Source organism: Miniopterus schreibersii (genome assembly GCF_964146895.1).
Source record: "Miniopterus schreibersii genome assembly, chromosome: 1".
Lineage (NCBI taxonomy): Eukaryota > Metazoa > Chordata > Mammalia > Chiroptera > Miniopteridae > Miniopterus > Miniopterus schreibersii.
The window spans coordinates 79,663,374-79,682,201 of record NC_138101.1 but is presented as its reverse complement, the minus strand read 5'-3'; the positions used below and the strand labels follow the sequence as shown (position 1 = coordinate 79,682,201).

General features: G+C 38.1%; 1 protein-coding gene across 5 annotated transcripts in view; it reads right to left on the bottom strand.

The window, feature by feature from the left end:
- Positions 1-17,386, bottom strand: part of ABI1 (abl interactor 1) — a 93,569-nt gene extending 76,183 nt beyond the window's left edge. For all 5 annotated transcript variants that reach the window (XM_081162970.1, XM_081162972.1, XM_081162971.1 and 2 more), the window contains exon 1: positions 17,093-17,386. In XM_081162970.1, coding sequence (XP_081019096.1) covers positions 17,093-17,209 — 117 coding nt within the window. In that variant the 5' untranslated portion in view covers positions 17,210-17,386. The remainder of the gene's footprint in view (positions 1-17,092) is intronic.
- Positions 17,387-18,828: the final 1,442 nt, after the last annotated feature.

Genomic DNA, 18,828 nt, shown 5'->3' with positions numbered 1-18,828 from the left:
TACTAGGCTCTTAGCACAAATCAAGGCAGTGTCACCAATTGTACCAATCATTGAGTTTACTGCCAACTACTTGCAGGGAAAAAGCCAGCTTCACTTAAAAATGTTCTCAATAAAAAAGGAAAAAAATACTAATTTTATTAAATCTTGACCTTTAAGATGCCTTTTAATGTTCTGCATGACAAAATAGGAAATCTACATAAAGTACTTCTGTATTCTAAGTATGATGGTTGCCTTTAGAAGAAAGCACTTGTGCAATTTATTTGCAAGCTAAATAAGCCACTTTACCATAAAACTTAAAAAAAAAATGACAAACTATGATTATTCAGATTGGGTATTTGGCAAATATTTTCCTAAAAATGAACAAAGTGAGCCTAACACTTTAGGGAAAATAATTGGAAATCAAGCTTTCGAGAAAAAATTAGAATTTTGGAAAACTTGTATCCATTAAGATTAGCTTAAGCTTTTCAATAAAGACTCATAAGATCTGTGGTGATATTAATGAATTTGTGATTTTTTTCATATATAATGAAAAGTGTCAACATTGAGAAGATCTGCATCACTCACTGAACAATATTTTCTGAATGACATGCAACTTTTTTTAAAAAATATATTATTGCTTTCAGAGAGAGGAAGGGAGAGGGGGAGAGAGAGATAGAAACATCGATGAGAGAGTGGTCACTGATCGCCTGCCTCCTGCATGCCCCACATTAGGGATCAAGCCTGCAACCTGGGCATGTGCCCCAACCAGGAATTGAACTGCGATCTCCTGGATCCTAGGCCGACAACTCAACTGCTGAAGCTATGCCCAGCCGGGTGCAACAACTTTTAATATACTAGAGTATAAAATGTTCATTGATATGGTTTCAGAAGAGTCCACATTGTAACCAATCTTTAAGAAACTACAATCTGCCAAGTTGTAATGTAGTATCAAAGAAAATTATCCACAATTTAATGCACGGGCTATGAAAATACTCCTTCCTTTCCAACTACATAACTGTGTGAAGCCAACAATTTTCATATACTTAATCCAAAATAAAATACCACAACTGGTTAAATGCAGAAGTAGATATGAGAATCTAGCTTTCTTCTATTAGCCAGTCACTAAAGAAATTTACAATAATGTAAAACAATGCCCCTCTTTTCATTAGACATTTTTTGTTTTGGAAATCTACGGTTATTTCTCAAAAAATATATTATGTATGTTAACAATATTAAACCCATTGCATATTGTTTATTTTTTAGAGAGGGAGGGAGGGGGAGTGAGGGGAAGAGGGAGAGAGAAAGAGAAACATTGATGTGAGAGAGACACATCCGATGGGTTGCCTCCTGTAGGCGAACTGGGAATCAAGCTTACAACCTTCCGGTGCACAGGAGAGAATGCTCCAACTGAGCCACACTGGCCAGGGCTACATATTATTTTAAATGAACTAATAAATGTTTTAAACTTCTCTATTTTAATTTTTGATATAGTTAATACTGATAGATATAACCCATCTAAAGAAAAGTTCTCTGGCATCCGCAGTACTTTTGAAGCATATGAAAGAGTCCTGAGATCACAAACTTCAGTAATGTTGATCTATATTGTAGAAAATTACTCGAGGGATAAGGACACAGGCATTCTAATCTAACACACCATCACCTACATCTTCTTTTTTCAGTAAAACTTAGAAAAACTGATTTTAATATAAAGATTTTAAGAATATTTAGGAGGAATCATAATTCAGAACAATTTGAATTAAATCATTTTCTTTAACAACCTCTTTATTCTGCCTTGATGTCTTAATTACAAGTAAACATTTTAATATATTTGCTAACAAAATAAAATAGGTATAAGTAAATCAGAGATTTTTAAAAATATATTTTTTTATTGTTGACAGTATTATAGATGGTCCCCATTTTCAACTCCTTCCTCCTCCTTCCCCTCCTTACCCTACTCCAGGCCTTCACCACACTACTGTCTGTGTCCTTGGGTTATGCATATAAGTATATAAGCTTTTTAGTTAATCTCTTCCCACCCCCCTACCACCTCTGCCCCAAGATTTGTCAGTCTGCTGAATGCCTCTGGGCCTATTTTGTTGGTAAGTTTACTTTCTTCATTAGACTCCAAATAAGTAAAATCATGTGATATTTGCTTGCACTGACTGGCTTACTTCACCTAGCATAGTCATCTCCAGTTCCCTCCATGCTGTCTCATAGGGTAAGAGTCCCTTCTTTTTCACAGCTACGCAGTATTCCATGGTGTAAATGCCCCACGGCATTTTTATCCACTCATCTACTGAGGAGCACTTGGGCTGTTCCCAAATCTTAACTATTGTAAATAACGCTGCTGTGAACATAGGGGTGCATGTATTCTAATTGTTGTTTCAGGATTCTTAGGATATATTCCTAGAAGAGGGATCACTGGGTCATTAGGCAGTTCCATTTTTTATTTTTTTTAGGAAACTCCATACTGTTTTCCATAGCAGCTGCACCATTGTATATTCCCACCAGCAGTGTACTAGGGTTCCCCTTTCTCCACATCCTCGCCAGCACATGTCATTTGTTGATATGTTGATGGTAGCCATTCTGTCAGATGTGAGGTGATACCTTATTGTAGTTTTAAAATTTGCATCTTTCTAATGATGTGACTTTGAGCACTTTTTCATATGTCTCTTGGTCATCTGTATGTCCTCTTTGGAGAAGTGTCTATTTGGGTCCTTTGCCCATTTTTTAATTGGATTGTCTTCGTTTTGTTGAATTGTATGAGGTCTTTATATAGCTTGGAAATTAACCCCTTATCAGATATATCACTGGCAAATATGTTCTCCCACACAGTGGGTTCCATTTTCATTTTGATGATGGTTTCTTTTACTGTACAGAAGCTTTTTAGTTTGATGTAATCCCATTTGTTTATTTTTTTCCTTTGTTTCTCTTGCCCTAGGAGATGTATCAGCGAAAATTCTGCTCCGTCAAATGTCTGAGATTTTGCTGCCTATGTTTTCTTCCAGGATTTTTATGGTTTCACAACTTACATTTAAGTCTTTTATCCATTTTGAGTTTATTCTTGTGTATGGTGTAAGTTGGTGGTCTGGTTTCATCTCTCTGCATGTACCTGTCCAATTTTCCCAACACTAGTTGTTGAAAAGAGAATCAGAGAATTTTTTTTAAAGGAAATTGAAGAACTCAGAAATAAACTAGTAAAAACATCAGAACTGCAGGGCTGGAAATCAGAAATAAGCTCTACTAAAAACCATTATGTCTAAACTGTCACTTTGGACATAATCTAGTTCAAACTCATCCTTTTATAGAGAATAAAACAGAGTTAAAGGCTGGTTAAAATATCGAATGAGGAACAGAACCAAGTTTCCAGGCTCCTTGTACAGTTCATGTAAACTTTTGAGAGCTTTATGTGCCGGGCAATAGACAGGCACTGGAGACACAGGAATAAACAAGAAAAACAAAGACCTGTTTAAATGTCAAACAAGTGTAATGAGTGTTACAGAGGAAATATAGAGGATTCAGTGGGAGCATTTAACAGGGTGTAAACTGACCTGATGGAATAGGGAGAGGTCTACTATGGAAATAATCTCATTACTGTCATCAACCAACATCCTCATCATTCCCTCCTTTGTTAAAGACTCTGCCATTTAGCTCACTAATTCACTATTCCTATCATTATTCTTAGTGATGTCAACATTCATTCAGCTAATTTACCCAAAACCCTTGCCCCTCAAGTCACCTGACCTCCTAAACTAAAGCAATTTTTTCCATCTTTTTTCACCAGTCAAAATCTGCCATGGTCATTACTAGCAATTACACCATATCCAAATATTTAGACTTCAAAAATCCCACATTCTTCCCTGGCCAGTGTGGCTCAGTTGGCTGGGCATCATCCCTTGCACCAAAAGGTTACCAGTTCAATTCCCGGTCAGGGCACATGTCCAGGCTGTGGGCTCAATCCCTGGTGGGGGATGTGCAGGAGGCAGCTCATCAATGTTTACGCTCTCACATCAATGTTTCCCTTTCTCTCTCCCTCCCTCTCTAAAAATCAATAAAAAATCTTAAATAAAAATGCTTTTAAACAAAAACTCCCAAAGTCTCTCTCTGCAGTTTACTTACTCTAATACCTCAATTTTAACTATCCTTTGATATCACTAAACTCTCCGCCCATTAATCCTCCCGGTTTTTCACTATCCATGTCCCAACTGAGATGTGCTGTGAGTACAAAATACATCAGATTCCAAAGACTTAGTACAAAAAGAAGAACGTAAAGTATCTAATAAATTATTTATGCTGATTATGTACTGAAATAATTATATTTTGAATGCACTGGTTTAAATAAATTATGTTACTAAAATTAATTTCAACTTATTTCTTCACAGTTATTTTTTTTCCCCCAGAGGGAGTAGAAGGGAAAGAGAGAAACATCCATGTCAGAGGGACACATCAATTGGTTGCCTCCCACACTTGCCCCTACCGGGACTGGAGATTGAGCCTGCAACCAAAGTACAAGCCGTTGGCTCGAATGGAACCCAGAACCCTTAAGTCCGAGGGCCAATGCTCTAACCACTAAGCTAAACCAGCTAGGGCTCTTAATACTTTTTTAATGTAGCTATTAGAAAATTTTAAATTTCATATATAGCTCACATTAGAAAGTGTCAATCTAGCCCGGCCTGGCGTGGCTCAGCGGCTGAGCGTCCACCTGTGATCCAGGAGATCAGGGTTCGATTCCTGGTCAGGGCACATGCCCGGGTTGTGGGCTCGATCAATGACTCTCTCATCATTGATGTTTCTATCTCTCTCTCCCTCTCCTTTCCTCTCTCTGAAATCAATAAAGATATATTTAAAAAAAAAAAAAGTTTAAAAAAAAAAAAGTGTCAATCTATTCTGTGACAACTCCTAAATGTTGATCTCCAACTCTGACTCTTTCCTAAACTCCAGAATGACTATCTGGCATATCTATCTGGTTGTCTAAATGGTATCTCCAACTTAACATGTAAACAAAGTACTCGTTTGTTGTTTTTTAACTCTAATGATATTTTTACTTAACCTAATATATCCAAAATACTATTTCAAATGTGGTTAATATAAATAACTATTAATGAGATACTTTACATACTTTTTCATACTAAGCCTTGGAAACTTAGTGTTCAGTTTTTACTTACAACACATCTAGAATCAAACACAAAATTTTCATTGAATATAACACAACAGTACTCTTGATATACTCCCACCCATATGCTACCATGCACTAACATACTTTAAAAAAATTTAGCCCTGGCCTGTGTGGCTCAGTGAGTTGCAGCACCGGCCATACACCAAAAGGTGGCGAGTTCAATTCCATCAGGACACATACCCAGGTTGCGGGTTCGGGAGGCAACCAATCGATGTTTCTCTCTCTCTCCATTCCTCTCTCTAAAATCAATTAAAAAGAAAATTAAACTAGTTGTCCTTAGATTCCTCTTTTCTTAATACCCCATTTCCAATCCACCACTAAGTCCTCTTTGCATCTGCCTTGAAAATATCCAACGTCACCCTGGAGGGTAACTCAGCGGGCTGGAGCGTTGTCCCAGTATGCCAATGTTGCAGGTTCAATCCCTGATCAGGGAATCAACCAATGAATACGTAAACAAGCAGAACAAATCAATGAGAGGAAAAAAAATACCCCAACCTCTCCCCTCAACTCCTCACTCCACCATTAAAGTACACGCAATTGTCATTTCCTGTCTGACCTACAACGATACCCTCCCTGCCGGTTGATTCTATTCTTGCCTACCCTTCAGTTTGTTTCCCACCCAGTAGCCGGAATGATTATTTAAAAGGTAAATCAAGCCCTGGCAGGTGTGACTCAGTTGGTTGGGCATCCTCTCATGCACGAAATGGTTGTCAATTCAATTCCCAGTCAGGGCACACGTCTGGGTCATGGGCTCAAACCGCAGTAGAGGGTATGCACAATGATTTGCTCTCACATCAATGTTTCTCTCTCTCTTCTTCTCCCTTCCTCTCTAAAAATCAATAAAAATAAAATTTTAAAGTTCAGTGCTTCTTTTAAAATAAAAAATAAAGCCCTCACCAGTTTTGCTCAGTGGTTAGAGCACTGGCCCTCCGACTGAAGGGTCCAGGGTTCCATTCCAGCCAAAGGTACATATCTCCTCGGTTGTAGGCTTGATCCCCAGCCTGGTCAAGGCGCATGCAGGAGGCAACCAATTGATGTGTCTCTCTCACATTGATGTCTGTGTGTGTGTCTCTCTCTCTCTCTCTCCGTCTCTGAAAAGCATGGCAAAAATATCCTCGGGTGAAGATTTAAAATAAATAAATAAATAATAATAAAGGAAAAAATAATAAAAAAGTCAAGTACTCTAATGATAGCCACACTCAGAATAAAACCACCTTTTATTAAGGTCTTCAAGGCTTACAAGGCCCTATATAATGCAGCAAAACTAGAAAGACAGGAGCTATACTATATAGGGTATCTTAGGCCTCATTGTGAGATTGCATGGGGAAGTGACGTGATCAGATTTCTATTTTGAAAATACTACTCGAGCCACAGTGTAATAATGGGGATGTGATCAGAGGGAGATGTGTGGTGATATAAAGACTACAGAAATTATAGCAATTCTCTAAGCTTCATACTGGGGTGAAACAATGGAGATGAAATAGATAAATTTTTCTTTTTTTAAAAATATATCTTTATTGATTTCAGAGAGAGGAAAGGAGAGGGAGAGAGAGGGACAGAAACATCAATGATGATAGATCGAGCCCACAACCCAGGCATGTGCCCTGACCGGGAATTGAACCCTGATCGCCTGGATCCTAGGTCGATGCTCAACCGCTGAGCCACGCCCGGCCGGGCATGAAATAGATATATTTAAAATATATTTTAGAAGAAGTATCAACAGGACCTGTTATAGATTAATTGGGGGTGGGGGAGGAGACAATGGAGGAGTCAAGAATGATGGCCAGGTTTCTATTAAGGGAATGAGTGGATAGGAGTAAAAGAGATTGAGAGATTGGGCCCGGCCGGGCGTGGCTCAGCGGTTGAGCATCGACCTAGGATTCAGGCGATCGGGGTTCGATTCCCGGTCAGGGCACATGCCCATGTTGCGGGCTAGCAGCTGATCAATGACTCTCTCATCATTGATGTTTCTATCTCTCTCTCTCTCCCTCTCCTTTCCTCTCTATGAAATCAATGAAGATATATTTTAAATAAAAATTAAAAAAAGGAGTAAAAGAGATTGGAGAAAAGTGAAGTTCAGTTTCTAGCATTCTAAGTCTGAGGCACCTGTGAAGTAGGCAGTTAGCTATATGAATCCAAACTTCAGTGGAAGAGAAATCACTCAGATGGGAATAAATAAGATAGTCTGAGGAGGTATGTGTAGAAAAGAGCTCAGCTAAGCCACTTTAATACTTAAGGTGAAGGAGAACAAAGAGCCAGAGAATGACAGGAAAAGTTGGAAAGAATGTCATCACAGAAGCTAAGGGATTTATGAGCTTTTCCAAAAAAAACAGGGAACAGTCAATTATATAAAATGATGCTGAGAAGATAAGCAAGATGAGAACTAAAGAGTGTTCAATGAATTTTGCAGCATGAAGGCTACTGAGCATAATTTCAGTGGAGCTACAGAGATGACAGACAAAATAGAACAGCTTAAAGAGCAAATGCAAAGTAAGGATGTAAACAATTTTTCATAAAACTAAGCAATACAGGTCTGTTACTGGGTGGGTATATAAAGTTAAAGGAGAGTTTTCTAATACGAGAGAGACTTGAGATGTTGTAATTCTGACTGTACAAATTCAGTAAACAAAGACAAACTAAAGATATAAGAAGTATATATGATTTCTGAAAAGGCAGAGAGGATGAGAGCCAGAGCAAAGGTAAGTACTGGCCTTAAGAGGAAAGACAACCTATACTCTCTATAACCACAAGAAGGAAGTAGAGCAGGATGGGTGAGGATGCCAGTATGTTTGGAGATGTCATGTAAGAAATTATGTCTCATATAATGAGGTCTATTTAGTCTATAAAAGATGAGAAAGAAAAAAGATTTTAAGAGGAAAGAGAAATATTTAAATAATTTATGGTGAGTAGAAGAATAAACTGACATGGAAAATATGGTGGGATTGCTGAACTATGTTGAGGGCCCACTTTCAGTGATAATCATAATTTTTAAATGGCACTCATGAACCCTTTACACTACACTGCCTTCTTAAAATAAGACTTTGTTGTTATATGTCTTAGGTTGCCAATATTTGAACTAAGAAGTGTATTTTTCCATATAATGCATTATATACATTTCTGGTATTTAAGTGAAAAGTATCATTCCCCATGGCCCAAACAAAACTTGCCTTTCCACAGAATGAAAAATTTTCAAACGCAATTTTATCACAACAAGTAGAAATTACTAACAGGAATTAAATATAAAGGATTTAAAAAATGAGTAACTTAGAGGGAAATTGAAGTTTTTCAATAATAAACTTTTTCATTAACGTAGTATTTTTGTTCTCAAGTTTCAAGGAAATAAATAATAAAATTTTACTGCAATTAAAAGCAGTTGAGCCCTGGCCAGTGTTCCCAGTGGTTAGAGCACCAGCCCGTGCACCAAAGAGTCATGGTTTGATTCCCAGTCAAGGGCACGTACCTGGGTTGCAGGTTCAATTTCTGGCCCCGCCATGCAGAAGGCAACCAACTGATGTGTCTCTCTCACACTGTTTCTCTCTCGCGCCCTTTCTCCCCCTCCCTCCCTCCTTTCCAGTCTCTCTAAAAAAAAAATCAATGGAAAAAATATCTGCATGTGAGGATTAACAACAACAACAAAACAGTTGAGCCCTGGTCAGTGTGGCTCAGGTGGTTGGACATCATCCCCTGCACTGAAAGGCTGCTGATTCAATTCTGGGTCAGGGCACATGTCTGGGGTGTGCACTGGATCCCCAGTGCGGGGGCCTGTAGGAGGTGGCAGATCATGTTTCGCTGTCACATCCATGTTTCTCTTTTTCTCTCTCCCTTCCTCTCTCTCTAAAAATCAATTAAAAATTCTTTAAAAAGTAAAAAAAATAAAAATAAAAGCAGTTGAGAATATCCAACTCCGCATCTTACATACTATGCTTCATTTAAGGTCTGAATGAGATACAGTTCACATTTGATTTGATAATTTGATAATCTCATGAAACTTAGGTGTTTTCTTTTTAGTTTTTAAAATATATAATGACTGAAACACTTTCTGCCTTAGTAAACGTAAGCTTACCAACTATATAGCATAAAGTTTAGAAACATTATTTAAAAGCTGTAAGTAGTAGTGCTTTTACAAGGGAACTTGCACCATCTAAGCTATATATTCATCTAAAAGTTTAAAATTTATGCCCGGCCACGAGTGGCTCAGTGGTTGAGCATCGACCTAGGATCCAGGAGATGGAGGTTTGATTCCCAGGCAGGGCAAGTGCCCTGGTTGTGGACTCCATCCCCAGTGTGGGGCATGCAGGAGGCAGCTGATCAATGACTCATCATTGATGTTTCTATCTCTCCCCCTCTCCTTTCCTCTCTCTGAAATCAATAAAGATATATTTTTAAAATAATAAAATAAAATTTATGCAATTACCATATTTTATATTACTCTGGTAATCAGGGGGAATATTAAGCTTCTATATAAAGTGAAAACTTAAGCTCCAAGCCTTAATTCCTATCATTTAACACTGAAATTCTGAGTCTACGTCCATATCTGGGATTCCCTCATTACACTGCAGAACAGTGGCAGAAATTCAAAATTATCTGAGTGGAAAACTATATAATTATGTATTTCACAACAAAATACCATTATGAGGTATGTACACAAAAGAACTGAAAACAGGCACTCAAACATTGTACGTGAATATTCACGGCAGTACCATTCACAATAGCAGAAAGGTAGAAGCAACCCACATGTCCATCAACTGATAAATGAATAAATAAAATGTGGTATATACATACAATAGAATATGCTTAATGTAAGTGAAAGAAGTCAGATAAAAAGGCCACATATTTTATGATTCTATTTACATGAAATATATACAATAAGTAAATTCATAAGAGACAGAAAGCAAACTGACGTATGTCAGGTGCTACGGGATAGGGATGGGAATGAACTGCTTAATGGGTAGGAATTTTTTTTGAGGAGTGATAAAAAGGTTTCGGAACTAGACCTAGGTGGTGGTCATACAAAACTGTGACTATACTAAATACCACTAAACTATATACACTCTAAAATGGTTGGTTTTCTATTATATGAATTATGACTCAAAAAAGTACCATTATGAAGCAAATAATACAGCTGTATTCTAATCAACCTGTGACAGGAATCACTAACAAAATTAGCTGTAAATTAAACATTTATTACTGTTTTAAAGCTTTCTACTCTTTTTGGTCAAAATTACAATGATGTTCATAATCTTTTCCCCCCCCATATATAGAAGTTATGCAATAGATTTAATAAGCCTTCATCTTTTAGAGATACGTACTAAAATATGTCAAAGATGAGCTTTACAATAATGGTAGGGAGACAGGAGAGAAATATAGATGAAAGAATACTGGTCATGTGTAGATAACTGTAAATCTCAGTGATAAACATATGGGGGTTCATTACACTATTCTCTCCATTTTGTAATGTGTTTAGAATTTTCCATAATGAGTTATTAATTACTATGCTAATAATTAGTAAAATAAGACTTAAAACTAGTTTCATTTTACTTCAAGCTACATTTGTGATGATCCTACCAATATTCTTTAGTAGACATAAATCACAATTTCACAAACATTTGCTGAACTTGCTAATAAGTACAGAGGCATATCAAAATTAGAATCTACTAGGTAACAAATACACATTATTTTCCTTAGGATGTTTTGTTTTGTGTTCAGATTTTCTTCACAAACATTAGTTCACTACCAACTATTTCTGAGAAAATTTCATTTTGTAAATGGAAAAAGTTAGCAGATCCAAGGTTAACTGTAGCTATTTGGGGCGACACAGAGTGGTAATACTAAACACGTCAAGTCTCCTTTCTAAGCAGCTAATGTTTACTGTTAAAATGATCAGGTTAGCTATTTCACTTAAAAACAAAATCCAGTAATTGCCATTTTGCAAGTGTCTTATCTTCTCAGTGCTGCACTTTTTAAAAAAATCCCTTATTTTTTAGCATAGTGTCTTATTAAATATTAAGGTCTGTAAAGTTTGTACTTCTGGGGTTTGACTATTCTTATAAAATCAAACCATAACTTCAACAAAAATTATAACCAATACAAAAAGACAGAAAAATATACAGCTCCTCCAAATTCAAACTTTTAAATGCTCCCAAATTAGCATTTATTTTTACATTACTTTTCATACCAACACTATTTTCATGGAATTATATCTACATAATCTGCTGTTTGATTCAACCTCTTCTCCCAATATTAGCACTCTACCTTCCTAATCTATCCTTGTCTGTTAGCTCACAAATGTCTAATTCCTATAACATAACTTCACTCAAGATAAATAGGTTATTCTAAATGGCCACAGATCAGAGACCCAATTGTCCAAATACCTCTTTTCCACTACTGGGAGTATTAGCATTCTTCAGTTGACAGAACCAACTGGAGAAAACAGAAGCACACAAGAGGAATTAGAAAAGTGTCCTTACTCTAAGAGATTTCAACAATTTTCTAAAAAGAACCTCTCCAAAAGACACAAACTTGCTAAAACTGAGGCTCTACCAGGGGTGGAGAACCTTTTTTCTGCCAAGGGCCATTTGGATATTTATAACATTATTTTCGGGCCATACAAAATTATCAACTTAAAAATTAGCCTGCTATATTTGGTCAAACATTTAATTAATTCACCCCTAATGTGATGGCTGGAACTGCTTCTCTTTGGTGAGGTCTTGGCAGGGCCAGACCAAATGATTTTGGCCTGCAGGCTGGACGTTCCCCACCCCTGCTAAACATACCAGGACTAGACTGAAGTACCACATATAAAGCTCTTATTAATATTAAAGTTGCAAAAGAAATAGTTTTAATACAAACTCTCTTTTAATTAGTTTTAATACTAACTTTTAAATGACACACAGCCCTAAAGAATATTCAGTATTCTTTTTGTTTTTGTTAATCCTCACCCGAGGATACTTTTTTCCATTGGGGGGAGAGTAGGGGGAGTCATCTATGTGAGAGAGACACATCGATTGGTTGCCTCCCACAGGTGCCCCAACCAGGGCCAAGGATCAAACCTGCAACCCAGGTATGTGCCCTTGACCAGAAATCGAACCCAAGACCCTTCGGTGTGAGGACCAACACTAACCACTGAACCACACCGGCCAGGGCAAGAATATTCATTATTCTTGAGAGTATTATTAGTTAAGAACTGATATAATATTCCATCCTTATGAATGGGCTTTCATAAGACCTAATATGCAAGGTCAGATCCTGCCTGCTTGGCAGCAACATTAATAAGCAGGTTGTGACATGGTATGGGGTCAATCTAACAATCACCTGAGGATCTTCCATAAAATTATCTAAAACCCTGTCTTGTTTTGTTTTTGTACTGACATACTGCTACATCTCAGGTATTTCAGGTATAAAACATAATGATTTGATATTTGTATATATTGCAAAGTGATCACAGTAAGTCTAGTTAACATCCATCACAACACATAGTAACAATTTTTTTCTTGTGGTAAGAACCTTTAATCTCTAGTTTCTTAGAAACTTTCAAATATACAATACAGTATCACTAACTACAGTCACCATGCTGTACAATACTAAAATCCTGTTTAATTCATTAAATTTCTAACCTACATCTCTAATTTTACTAGCTATTGTTTTATTCACTTCAAAGTGCAATTATAAAAATTCTACCATTTCCAATCTGTCCTAATCTCCTCAATCACTTTGCCTATCTTTACCTGAATTTAGTTTGTATAGAAATCAAAATGTTTCAAAAACACTTTGTTTTGTTAACTTCTACTAATTGTTTTACAAATTTTCTAGTGAAAGCAAAGCTGAACCAAAATAGAAAAAAAAACAGGCAAGGATGCACAGAAAGGAAAAGGATCTACTGAGCTCAGTGAGAAACTAGTCTATGATTCCTCTAACTCAACACCTCAAGTGCCAAAGCCACCATCCCCAAATTACAAGCATACTTGTTCTTATATTTGCAACTTGGAACTCAGAAGAAACAATGGTAAAATAGTTGTTAGGTTCCCAGACATGTCCAACAAGAGTCTATTTATTCCATGACATTTCTAAACTTAGTATGAGTTCTACACTCATTCACGGCTGGAGGCAGTGTGACACGGAAAAAGCACAGCCGTGGAACCTGTGGAGCCTGTCAGAGTTGGGCAGAAATCCTGACTGCCAATTACTAACTATATGATCAAACAAAATTCATTTAACTTGTCTGACTCCTAACTTCCTGATCTTTAAGAGAATATTGCTTATCATGGAGAGTTTTTGGAAGGATTAAAGATAATACAAATCAACCAGCAGAGAGTGCGACAGAGTAGGTATTCAATAAACAGAAGCAATGATGTGTGCCTCTTCCCTTCACCATTGCCCTCTCTGTACCATCTTTTATCCTAATCCTGCAGTAAGCACACGACTCGGTAGTCATTACATAGAACTCAGAATACACAATCAGAAAATCTGGATTTGATCCCAGGCATTATCTTTTATGAGATATGAAACTTCAGACTACGTATTTAATGTCTCTGAACTTTAATTTGCTCATGTTAAATGAATAAAATAAATAAAACAAGTATTCTAATAATTGACTTCATTTGTAAATTGGCATAAGTTGTACAGTACCAGAAATGTTAGCTTTTACCTACTCCAAAGTGCTCCTGCTAAAAAACTACCTGCCCTCTAAGATTAAGTGTGCATATGAGCAAATGAGCATAAGCTAGTGCCGTTAAGAAGAAGAAAACAAGCTCAATAAACTAAGTAGCTCAGAGATGAAATCCCCTTTATACCCCCCAAACTTTAGAATATACTTGTTAACCCAAATAAAGCTCTTATTGGGGGAATTCCAGGCCACAATTTTAAATGAAATTTATAAGTTTAGCTGTATGGAAGACTTTTTGGTCCTTACCCAACCTAGCAATTTGCATGCTAAGAAACCTTTCTTAAGCAGTTTCTACTCCTTTTAGCTTAGCTTGCTTCCTATTCCCCAAAATAGTTCCCATGATAAAGGCAGTGTGGACCCTAAAGTAGAGCAAAGAGAACTGGTTAGATGAATAAGTGTGTTCAAGTTGAAGAGTGACTGTCCTTAACATAATCTACTAAAAAAAATTCAAACTGGTTATAACCAAAAGATGGAAAAGGGCAAAGATTTTTCTTTGTCTCTATATAAAAAACACTTTTTAAAAAATATTATTTCCCCGAAACAATTTCAAAAATCCTGTCCTATTTGAGAGAATGTACTTTGGGGAGAAGTTTTGCTATTAATAATACAATTTAATAATTAAAGTCAATAGGACCCAAAAAGTTAATGAAGTACTCGAGGACTCAACCACACTGCAGTCGAAAGAACTTGTCAACTAAACCCTTTAGTCTAACTGGATTGTACCTCCAAACTGTCGGAAAACAACAAAATGAAAACTAAATTCTCAGGATAAAAATCACCCAAGCAAGTAACTTAACTCACCGTGGGTATAAAAAATTCTCAAAACGCAAGTAACTGCATACTTTCCCTGAGAGGAGATACATTTATGAAGGGTGTTGATTATAACCCAATCAGGGTTATAGAAGGGATACAGAAAGATCTCAAAAGACATCCAAATGGGTATTTCTAGTACTCTTGGTTCCCTATTCACAGCACCAAAGTTAGCAATGCAACGCATCACAAATTCAGCTACCACATTAATTTTGACAAAGTCTTCATCATCTTCTAAGCCTGTCTAAGCCTCAGAGTGGCACCTAGTGCAACACATAGTCCAAAGTTTAAAGGCTACTACGGAAAACCTCTTTTCACCACAGTAAGATCAAAATACCTCACTGATGTAAAGTTTAGGACCACAAAAAAAAAATTGGAGTCACTGATGGTGGCTCTTGGCACTATGGTACTAATAGTACTAACATGTTTAAGAGACTACATGAAAAATAGGACTTCTCTTAATTAGGGATATTACCAATAAGTCTAAAAGTGCTTCAAAGTTACATGATGGTAGCAGGAGGGGAAAAGGAAAGCGGTCAGGAAGAAAGAAAAGAAAAAAAAAAGCTTTACAGCAGACAACTACCTGAAAAAGAAATAGTCGCCAGACAGGTTAAAACATGTTTGCATTTGCCAATACTTAGCAGTTACCACACTATATACTTGTCAGATTTCACAACATGCAAAAAACAAAAAGAAGCCACCCTTTGTGAAGTACTTATCTGCTGACTTCTATAAAGAAATGACTTCTGGAATGGGGGCAATGTAACTTCCTGCACTCTCCCTTTGACTTTTAAAATCCTTAAAACCTTCAGCAAATTGAGATTCACCTCAATTTTAAGGTTTTCTAGTTAAGTTGAATAAAAGTTGTATATCTGTAATATCAATAAACTACAAGATCACTTTTCTATTTGAAAACTACATCCACACTTCTAGATTTTAGAAGTTTTAAAAGGCTAAATATAAATTTTGTAAAAACAAGAACTACAGTAGATGTAGCAGGCATTCAACAAGTTTATCAGTAAAATTCCTAAAGTAAAAGCTTGAAAATTTTTATGAGATAAATTCCTAGTAGTGCTACTGAAGATACAATGTAACTAATATGGAAACTGAAAAATATTCAAAATATTCTGAAAATTCCTTCTAAAAATAAGAGAAAGGCATTTGCCAACACAAACTATTGGTTATTAAAAATGATAACCACATGGGAAGCTTTCTATAAATACTCTAGTTCTAAATTGCAATAACCTTAATCTTTCAAAGCATATTTTGATCATGCCTTACCACTAACAAGCGAATTTTTGGTGCCATTATATTGACACAAAGTATTGTTACTTTTTTTGCTTCTACTGCAAACTGCTGGCTTATGCAAAGATCTACAAACCAAACTACCACACCATAATTTACTTTCAACCATTAAAATAAAAACAAGTATCTGTCATAGTAAGGCTCTCAAATTTTTCTAATAAGTCTAAAATAGCTTCGTATGGTTCTAAGACTAAGTATGTTCGGTAATCGATTTGGAGTCATATTATATACATTTACTTAAGTTGGAAAGAGAGAAACCTTCAGAAAATAAGCATCCGGCGATTACACCAGTCTATTTTAAGTTATTTATGAAGCCAACACAGTTCAAGAACTTTTGGGGAAGACGGTATTTAAGACATTTTTCCAAGTAGTTAAAAATCATTTGTGTTTTATAATAACGATAGCCCTAACAACCGCTAGACACACATTACGGTGGGGCGGAAGCGAAAATGATGGGAAAGGGGAAAACCTGACTTGAAAACCGACAGGCAGACAGACATACAAACCTTCAATTAAAGAAATTTTGAGATTAACTTCTCTTAGACGCCCTACCTCATTTCCCACTCGTTTCCTCCTCTCCTCGGGGAGGTCTGTGTAATTGTGACTCATGACAAAATTTTTAAATAAATAAGTAGAAGTCACACCCTCTGCGTTGAACTGACATAATCGCCCCCACCCCACCCTCCCCTCCCCTCCCCCGACACACACCCCGCTTTTCCTCTCCCTTCTACTGCTCCTCCCCACGCCTCCTCCCTACCCTTTCCTCTCCCCTCTCTCGGTCCCAGACCCCCTCTCGAGCCGAGAGGCAGCGGGGCTGCGGCGGGGGCTCCGGACAGAAGCCCAGCGAATGGTAGGCTGCCGACGGGCAGCGCGACTCCGGGGGCCGACCCCGCAGGGGGGCTCCGGGCGGCGGCGGGTTCCCTACTCCCTCGCCCATTTTCTCTCTCCCCTTCTATCGGTTTCAACCGCCACAGCCACTTCCTGTATCGCAGCCCGACTCCCTCAGCCCGGCCGCCGGCCCCGACTGGGGCTTGGGGTTGGGACTGAGGCTGCCGCTGAGGTTAGGGCAGTTCCCCACCCCGCCCAGTGTGGGATGGTCACTCGAGCGGCCAGCGACGGGTCGTCGGCCCGACTGGCGAGCGCCTGCCCGCGCTCCTCACCTGTATATAGTTGTTTTCACAGTAGTCCGCCACCCGGGTCAGGTTCTGGTAACTCTCTATCAGCGCCCTCTTGCCAGACGGGATTTCCTCCTCTAGTAACATCTGCAGCTCTGCCATTTTCCACCCCTCCGCATCGCTTCCTCTCGCGTTAAAGAGACAGAGGCAGCAAGGTCCGCGGAGACTCGGAGCACCTCACAGCCCGGATACAAACCGCCTACCGCCCTCCCGCCTGGTATTGTGGGACTGCACCTCCTCCTCTTCCTCCTCACTGTCTCCACCCCCTCCACCCACTTCGCGCAGCCTCCTCAACCTCGTTCTCTCGCGAGTCTTCCGCCTTTCCCTCCTCCCCGCCCCCCAGGGTTCCCCCCCCTTGGCATGGTCTTCTGGGAATTGTAGTTTCTCTCAGGTCAGGCTTCCGTCGAAAGCGCCTAAATCCAGGGAGAGCCTCCGAAAGTCAACCAGGAGTGTAATCAAAGAAGGTCGGGGGGGCGGGGTTAAGTGCGGAATTTCCTAAAAGCTCCCAGAGGAGGAGCCACAGGGCGATTCCAGAGAATAAAACATTTCCCTAGAAGGCTGTGAAACCGCGGAACTTTGAACGTGGAACCTACCTCACACCATACTCCAGAATTTACCCAGTATATCTCATAGGTCTAAATAGAAAAGGTAAAGCACTAAAGTTTCCGCAAGAAAGCACACAGTAATTTCACAAGCTTGGGATAGGCAAAAAAAGTTTCATAACGAGAATACAGTAAGTACTAACAAAAAAGAAAAAATTGATAAATTGCTTTTTAATAAAATGAAAAAATAAGCCATTTTTTCCTGTTGCTGCTGTAACAAATTTAGCGACAAAACTAATGTATTATCTTACAGATCTGGAGATCAGAAGTCTCAGTTGGCTAAAATTAATGCGTAAATAAGGCTTTATTCCTTCTGAAGACACTAAGGAGAATACATTTCCTTGCCTTCTTCAGCTTGTAGAGCCTACATGCATTCCTTGGTTCATGGTCCTTTAGTCTATCTTCAAATCTCTGACTCTGCTTCTCTCATCACATCTTCTTTCTGTCTCTGACCATCATCCCTCCCTCTTATAAGGACATTACGACTACATAGGTTTCACCTAGATAATCCAGGATAATCTCCCAATCTCAAAATCCTTAACTTGATTACATCTGCTACTAGTCAGCCTACTATAGCCATCATTAAAATTAAAACATTTTGTTCATTAAAAGACACTATTAAGAAAGTGAAAAGAGCCCTGGCCAGTGTGGCTCAGTTGGTTGGAGCATCATCCCACACACCAAAAGGTGGCTTGTTCAATTCCAGGGCAGGGCATATACCCAGGTTTCAGATTTGATCTCCAGTCGGGGGGTGTCCAGGAGGCAGCCAATCAATGTTTCTCTCTCTCTCAAATCAATTAAAAAATAAATAAGCCACAATGCATACATTTGACAGAGGATGCATTGCCAAATATACATTTTTTAAACATATGTTTTTATTGATTTCAGAGGGAGGAAGGGAGAGGGATAGAGAGTTGATGCTCAAACGCTGAGCTACTCAGGCCAGGCCAGATTATATATTTTTTAAACAAACTCCTCCAAGTCTATAAAAAGATAGCCATTCCAATAAAAAATGGACAAGAGAAGACAACTGCACTTCACAAGAGGCCAATAAATATATGAAAATCCACTCAATTCATTACTCATCAAGGAAATACAAATTAAATAATAAGATAACAG